The 8,373-nt window shown below is 43.6% G+C and overlaps 1 protein-coding gene across 6 annotated transcripts; it reads right to left on the bottom strand.

Moving 5' to 3' along the window:
* Positions 1–425: 425 nt before the first annotated feature.
* LOC125515430 (disease resistance protein RGA5-like) lies at positions 426–8,141 on the bottom strand. 6 transcript variants are annotated; one of them, XR_007287003.1, is made up of 7 exons: positions 7,136–8,141; positions 3,195–5,349; positions 3,011–3,100; positions 2,646–2,700; positions 1,778–1,869; positions 1,579–1,671; positions 426–718 (listed from the first exon to the last, which is right to left on the bottom strand). XR_007287003.1 is itself a non-coding variant. In XM_048680897.1 (4 exons), exons 1-3 carry the CDS (start codon positions 7,948–7,950, stop codon positions 3,035–3,037), a joined length of 3,036 nt encoding a protein of 1,011 aa, XP_048536854.1. In that variant the 5' UTR covers positions 7,951–8,139; the 3' UTR covers positions 2,548–2,700; positions 3,011–3,034. The 6 variants fall into 6 exon arrangements, 1 of the variants encoding a protein (XP_048536854.1); XR_007286999.1 differs by having other exon boundaries at positions 1,609–1,671; XR_007287002.1 differs by having other exon boundaries at positions 1,579–1,869.
* Positions 8,142–8,373: the final 232 nt, after the last annotated feature.

Genomic DNA, 8,373 nt, shown 5'->3' with positions numbered 1-8,373 from the left:
GTGTGCGTAGCACTAGCACGTGGACTAGTTCAGTCATGATGTATGCCTTTGCAATTTTGTGTCTGCTATGTTTGTTATGCATGCTATTTTGCAAAATCGGTCTTTGTTCACCATTGCTGAATCGGTTTCCGTTAGCTATGTGTATGTAGCGCCTTTACTACTTTGGTAAGGAGTCGAAACCAGCATTTGCAGAGGCCCTCTCGTGAAGGGATGAACAAGCAATAATGAGCTCTGGTTAGAGCATGAGCTGCTGATGAACTCAGTTGCATAGAACATAGATGCATGTAGTAGCTAGTTAGATTTAATTAAGGGAGCTACACATGTGATTCACTGCCGCAGTATCTATTGATGCCTGGTATATGATTAGTATCTATTGATGCCTAGTATATGATTATTTCTGTTGCAGGAACAAGTGAAAATACAGCTTGATTTTCAAAGGTAACTCCTGTGGTAAATAGATGAGGAACAAATGATGTTGTATGTTCAGACTTGGAACAACCAGATAGCTGGGCACATTTGTAAATTTACAATAACAAACACAACATAGATATTGATTTTCTCATTGTGATCTCAAGGCTTGTGCCAACAGGTTGGCCATGGCGTTGATAATGCACGATCACCGGCCGCATGGAAGTGTTTTTTGTAAGGGAATGCATGCAGGTATTGGCGCTGAGGCTGAATGGAAAGAGTTATTCAGAGTCTCAGGTGTTGTCTTTCCCTGCAATATTCAGATAAGTAACATAAGCGACCTGCATTTTCCCCAAGAACATATATGTTGGATAACGATTGGAAGAAAGAAGTCAAGAATGCTCAAATGCTTGGCCCTCCTATCAAGAACCCAAATGCCAGCTCTTTGGTTTTTTTACTTTGAGGCATCGAACGAGATCTAGCAGGACTCTGCATCATCAGCTTGCATGCTGCTTTAGCTCAGAGATACATCTACAGGCCGCACAGCAGCACTTTGGAGAGCACTTGGCCATTATAATTTTAAATATAAGCTTTTTGGAGAGATACAAACTTCTACAGGCCTCACATCTACATGTCTTCTACATGAATACGAGATGTAGCACAGAGATACATCTACATGGAAACTTCCATGTAGATGTGCGGCCTGTAGATCCGCACATCTACATGGAAGCAGGACTCTGCTTTAGCACAGAGATACATCTATGTAGAGATACAAACTAAAATATCAGTTTCTTCTTTGGAGAGCACTTGGCCATTTAAAAGTAACCATTTACCGGCCATGTTGTACTAGCAGGTCAAAACATGACAAATCAAGAAAACTCCTACTTCGTAAATATAAGACATTTTAAATATTTGACACAAGTCTCTAAAACGTCTCATATTTATGAACAGAGGGAGTTCCTTTGTGGAGAAGGCGTAGTACAGATAAACTTGCATCATGATGGTCAATCAGGCAAAAATGCTCGAAAATAGGTAGCAAGCAAGACAAGTCTTTCATTTAGATCTGTACATGTATGGTTCAGGCATTTGACCAGAAAAGATACAGAAAAATTTAGAGAGCATACAACTTGGATACTGATTGAAGAATGCTCAAATGGTCGACGTAATCACCTACTGAAATGATTTTATGTTTGCACTCACTTTATTTTCAGCAGGGCCCAACCAAAATCCTTTGGTATGCGGAGTATATTTATCTGTGGTTTCCTGCAAAGGGACCAAGAATTCACACATATAGCCGGAAATATATATGTAGACTGGATGATTCAAGTTGTAAAGAGCAGTGCATCAGTAGCAAAAATATATGCATGACCTCTAAACTCAGTGCCTGCAGTTTCTTCACTTCTTCACACGCCATTCTTCACTTTGGCAAGCAACAAGCTATGGTGCCATTTCCCCTGCCAGCTGTATAACAGAGCTTTTCATGCCAGTCTCATTTATGTCACCACAAACAAAGAACACAATAGAAATTCGTATGACAACACAAAGCTTTGTTAAATAGCATTCTGTAGTATATACTCCCTCCGTACGAAAGTACTTGTCCTCGAAATGGAAAAAAAATGGATGTATCTAGATCTAAAATACATCTAGATACATCTCCTTTTATCCATTTTGATGACAAGTATTTCCGGACGGAGGGAGTACAATACTCTGCCTCACCAACCTAGGTTGTAATATATATGTGTGTTGGATCACGTACATGTATGTTGCACACATGTACGTGATCCGGCACACATGGGTGGTCTCTCCTCCTTTTTCCGGGCTTGAGACCGGCTGCGCCATGATAAGTCTTACCTTAAAATGGCATAGGCGGAGTTCCCCACCCACCCTCCAAAAAAAGACAAAAGAAAAAATTGGTAAAAAACAAAAACTCTTAAAAAGACAAAAGAATATTTTTTTTGTTTTCTGTATTTATCAAATATAAGAAACACAAACTACATTAAACATAATAAAACATTTTTTGATCATTTTAGTTTTTCTTGGTGCAAACATCAATTTGTTTTTTTCAGCCCCCCACCCGCACCCACCCAAGCACTATACCGCTAAAGAAAGTAAGCATATTTTTTTTTTTGATTTTTTTCCTTTTTGCCACCCAGTGTAATGGTACAGGAGACACCATTTCTCTTTTTTGTTTTTCTTGGTACTGATGGCCGAATTTAACTCAACAACTGAAGAGTTACTTTGCCTTCCTAGTGATGATAACAGGACTGTAGAAGGCTTCAAGATCCCAGCATCCTGTAACCAGAAAAATTATGAGTGGTTTTGTAATTAAATAGGCAGACCGCAAAGCAGGGGTACTGTAAATTGATAAAAAAAATCGGGAAATCAAAATCACCAAAGGAAAATTGACTTGTCTACAAACATGAACCACAAATTTGAGAGTTGCTTACCAAAAATTGTAAAGATTAATTGAGTACAAGTACAACTCAAAATAAGAATAGTAATAAATTAAGTGGCATTCCGGTGATGCCAGTATATAGAAGATGGGCATATGTGCGTGGATAAATGGAAGAAAGAATGAGAAACAGAGGTAGGGTGGTATTACCTTGATATACGGCGTGCGTGTGATTCAACAGTGGCTCGCCGCCCCTTCCTGATCCTGATCGGCACTGCTGGTGGCATCACCATTATCCGGCTGCAGATTGAACACAAGCGGACCGGCCGGCCATCAGTGATGACATGATAAATTAACGGTTTTCTGTATGTACGATGGAGTAGTATGGACGTACCTCTTCCTTGATGGTGGTACCTGCAGCAGCATCAGGTAACAAACTCTTGAACGTGGTAACAAAACCACGTAACTCTTGTTCAGCATACCGCCCGACGCGAGGCTCGGCACCATCACGTAACAGACTCTCGAGTGATGTTATCATGTCACGTATATCTCCTTCACCCGCGGTAATGCCCTCCTCCCCCGGTCTGTCCAAACCGCCTAGGACCTCCTCGAGTTTATAAATGAATCTACCTGCCTCCTTGTCGTAATTTTCTTTTGCTATCCTGAGGTTGAGATACACAGCATTGGGACGGCTGCCGGAAGCCTGCCTCAGCGCTTCCTCTGCTTCCTTTACTTCCCTGTAGCTGCTGTTAGTGCAGTCAAGGTAACATGCGACGTACTCCAGCAAAGGGCAGCTATTTCTCCTCCACGGCACCAAGCTGGCAGCGTCCTTTCTTTCAGCGCTTGCACTGTATCTCAGCACTTCAAGCATCGGCAATGCTCCTTCTCCAACAGCAATCTCAATCTTCTTCGTGCACAAGAGTCTCAGCTTGTGAAACTCATTGCTGCCAAAAGTATATGGTATGTTCTTTTCATCCTTACTCCAGAGAAGAAGGAAGAGGAGCGACGGCAACCTGCCGATGGTTTGAACATCCTGAACTTCTACCGCATCCACATGCAGACATAGACGAGAAAGGAGTGGAACAGTTAATTGATTGATCCATGATGGCACCCTCGGTATAACTATGCTAGGCAGAATTAATCCGTACAGCTTTGTACAGGGTGCCAAGTCTTCCAAGCTATCATTTAGGACAACCGAATACTCGGCCTCACGACCATCATCAACGACCGTCAGACTATGGATCTTGTGAAGGTTGCACAGAGATACCATCAGAGCCTTGCCTGCAGACTCCTCCATTTCACCGAAAAAGATGTTAAGCACCCTTAACTTTGTCAGCTTTCCCACCATTGTGAAGAAGTTTGGGCACTTGTCCACCGAATATAGCTGCAGCTCTTCAAGGCATGTCAGTTTCCCTATCTCACCCTTCATCACTGTACCTTTATCAGCCCGCAGGCACCTCAAATTCATTAGCTCACCAACAGATGGCGGCAGCTCACTTATCATACCTCCCCTTACATCCAATATCTCAAGAAACTTCAGATCATGCCCTATTTCTTCCGGGATCTTGACCGCTGTCTTCACTAGCCCCAGGTACCTCAACTGCACCAACTTACAGAGATGCTCAAGACTACTACCTTCCGAAAAAACACAGTCCTCAATAACTAGCACATGCAATACTTTAAAGCTCAAGAGCAGGGGCATACCATTGGCACTGCACTCAACAACATTAAATGACCTTACATGCTCCATTGCAATGCTACAGTTGTGTTCCCCACTATTTCCATGAACTGCTAATCTGCGAACCTTGTTGGTTGACTTTCCTCCCGGACATGTGCCTTGATGCTCCATATCATGTACTGTGACAAAGTTTACCTCATTTGATATGGTGCGGATGAGATCGAGCACCATGTCATGGACACGGCAACCACCTCGGCCACCATTATCTTCAGGATCTATCCACCGTATCATGCTCTTGTTTACAAGCTTGTTGAAATAGATCTCTCCAAGTTCAAATGGTTCCATCCCTTCTCCATATGGTATAAATCCTTCGGCAACCCACCTCCATATCAGTGATATTTTATCAATTAAATAATCTTCAGGAAACACACTAAGATACAATAAACATGTCTTAAGATTGGACGACAGATCATAATAGCTAAAAGATAATATCTTTCTTGTGTTATGAACATCTCCATTGTCTGCATGCCCAAAACCAATGGCATCATACACCTTAGACCAGTCCTCAGTGTGTTTACCAACAAGCAAGCTAGCTATTGTAGTGATAGCTAATGGCACACCACCACATTTCTTTAAAATTTTGGTAGTCACTTCAGCAGGTCCTTCACTATCAGATGTTCTTGTATAGAATAACATTTTGGAGTAATCATCAGAAAGTGGTTGCATGTGATAGATACCACCAGCTTCTGTGGCGACGTCAACAATACGGGTAGTTATGATTAATCTACTTTGTGGATGACTATCCATGAAAGCAAGCTTAATCGTTTCCCATGTTTGTGTATCCCATATGTCATCAATAACAATAAAGTACCTATTCACACGAGAAGGAAAATTGTTTAATTAGCAAACTATCTAATATATACTACCCACCAGAACAAGAAGCACAACAATGCACCAGAACCAAAGAAAGGAGCTAACAGTGAATAAAAAAGATAAGATGAAATACATCTTAACTTTTGAAGTGTTCTTATGATCTACCGAGTCTTGATAAGTAAATACCATAAAAGTACCACAATTCAGGGTAGGTTTCCCAAAACTACCACTCCTAAAAATTTCGAAAAACCTACGACAAGATTGTTGGCTATTTCAGAAAACACTTGTTGTTTAGTTGGTTAAAGTTCAGCATGATTATGACATATTGGACCCAGTCATCACAGCAGTTAAATTCAACATGTCAAGTTGGACTAGTGCCCCGTCCCGTCCCCGTCTCCTCTCCCCGCCCACCATCACCCCCTGTCGGAGACGACCAGCAAGGCTGCTGGAGCCAAAGAGCCACCACCTCGGGATGCTTCCAACGTGGGCGAGCTCCTTGCCAGTGTTGATCTCTGACGCGGAGGAGCTAGTGCTCCGACATGGACAAGATCCTCACTAGTGTCTTCCTTCCCCTCTTCTCCGACGCGGCCAGCACATCCTCGTCATGCACCATGCTGCGGAGGCAGAGCCCTGACGGTGACAACGTCCGAGTGCGAGGAGTCGCGCTGAGCGGTGTTCTGTTCCTGCCGAGCGCGCCTCCCCTGCTTAAGCCAGGGGCGTAGCCATTAGCCAGGCCCAGCTACCCTTCATTAACTGTAGCTACAGTGCACAATGTAGCTACGGGATGGCCCGGGGCGTACAAATATTCTGGCAACGACACTAACTGGAGCCTACTGGTGCTATTTGTTGGAAGAGGAGCTGCTCGCTGGTGCTCTCCAACTGATGCAACTCCACTTCACCACGGACACATGCCTCCCGTTCTCCCTTCCAGCTCAAGCTCGCGGTCAGCCAAGGCGGGGCCTGAACAGGTGCACTTCGTCGGCTCCGGTGACGAGCTCGCCGGCGGCGGGCCAAGCGTGAACGTGCTCCACGACCGTATAGGATTTGCATGACCTGATTATTTTTAAAAAAAATTGTAGGCAGCCCGTTTCTTTTAGAAAATATTTGGGCCCTACCTGTCATGACATGTCAACGGTCAACCTAATGGTCAAAGCTCAGGGTGCTGGTTTTTATACCACGTCATACCTGCCGAGTGGACCCGATCTATCATAATAACACTTAAAGCTAACCAACATAGTCCTCAGTGCAACATGGTAGCTTTTTGAAACAGCCAACCAACTTTGTGATAGGTTTTTGGAATATTTTAGAAAGTGGTAGATTTTTGTGACCACTAGCCTGAAGTATGGTAGTTTTATGCCATTTAATCGAGTCGAGTCTTCATCTACCATTTTTCAAACGGTTATATTCTGGATAATTGAATGGGTATTCATTTGTAGCAAAACTAGAGATGGTTGACCGCCTAAGTAATCCATGTAACCAATCAGTTAATGCGAATGTTGGTATTAATCTTGACTTAGCCAAATAAAAAGGTGCCACATATGTTCTAATGGCGACATTAATTTGCTTTTCTAGATGTGTATATTGATAGCTTGGCATACGTAAATCCGAAATGTAAATCAGAAATTGTTGTGTCAAAATGAAAAGAAAACTAACGGCATGTTGTCTATAGATTCGGACGAGATGAATGAAAAGCAAAGTAAAACATATATTGTCTTTCTTAGTGTAGCTGGGCATAGGTGACAGAAAGAAGTTATTGAGTAGCATACAGGGAGGTTAATGCGTACCTCTTGCCTGCAAGGACTTTCTTCAGCTGGTTGATCAACTGCCATTCAGCCATTGTTTCTGTGGCTCTGGATAGCTCAGTGTCAAGTTCAAGCAGGATGTCCCTGAGAACTTTCTTTGCCTTTGGATTCTGACCCACTGGAACAAAACCATGACACTGATATGTTTTGCTAAGCTTGTCATACAATGCTTTTGCAAGGGTTGTCTTTCCCAGTCCTCCAAATCCAACAATAGAGACTATCTTGGGATTTTTATCAGGCATGGGAACCCCCTCGGACAGGATCTTTATCAGCTCATTAATTGGCTTATCAATACCCACCAGGTCAGACAACTTTTTGTATAGAGCTGGGAGACGAGGGTCAACTGTAGTTGCTGCAGGATTTGCATCAACATCGTCTATCTTGTAACTGTCGCGCCGTTTCTTGATCTTTCTAACTTGGCTCTGAATGTCTTTGATGTCATTGGCTATTTCATGGCGTGCCTTGAACTTGCTGAACTCATTGCGGGCCTTCTCCAGCAAGTGCTTGATTTTGGGCTTGGTTGGCTCATTACCCTCGACGCGGGTCACGAATGAGTCGAGGCTGTCCTCGATGGCGTAGGACAACTCCCTGACCTCATTGGCCCAAATCTTGACCTGCGGGTCGAGTTGATCTAGAGGCACGCTGGACACCTTGATGAGGGCTGCTTGCATGCTCTCGAGCTCGGCCTTGAGTTCTTCAATCCCCTTCTTCACACTCTTCTTCAGCTTGTACTCCTCTACGAGCAGCTCTCCCAGCTTGGGGAGGAGAGAGCTCATCGCCCCTGTGGCGAACTGCATGATGACTCTCACCCTATCACTCTCTCACTTTTGCAAGCCTGCTGGCTCTTCTCCTCTCTTTTTCTCTCCCTCAGCTTCTATCTCCTTTCAGAAGCTCTTGCTTGCTGGCTGTGGCTAGGTTGCTGCCGCTTGTATGAATATATGGACTACTAGCTAGCTAGTTTGATTGGATCTGAAGCTTCTTTGCGACTGGAGTGATAAGGACGCGGTTACAACACTAGCGAGCTAGCTAGGTTCACCTAATTAATTCTTGCGCTGTTTGAAAAGAGGTGCTTTTCCAAGGAGGACGTGATGGTGGCTCTTTCGTCTTTATGTGTTAGTGCGCCCTGATGGGGGCGTGGTGAGGTGCCTTTTCGGGAAATGGAAACTATATAAACACAAGTTGCAGATTTAACTAATTCCGTGTTGCCGACCATGGTGAAT

This window comes from Triticum urartu, chromosome 6 (assembly GCF_003073215.2).
Source record: "Triticum urartu cultivar G1812 chromosome 6, Tu2.1, whole genome shotgun sequence".
NCBI classification, from domain to species: Eukaryota; Viridiplantae; Streptophyta; class Magnoliopsida; order Poales; family Poaceae; genus Triticum; species Triticum urartu.
Note: the sequence above shows the minus strand (reverse complement) of the source record. Positions and strands in the feature narration are given on the sequence as shown.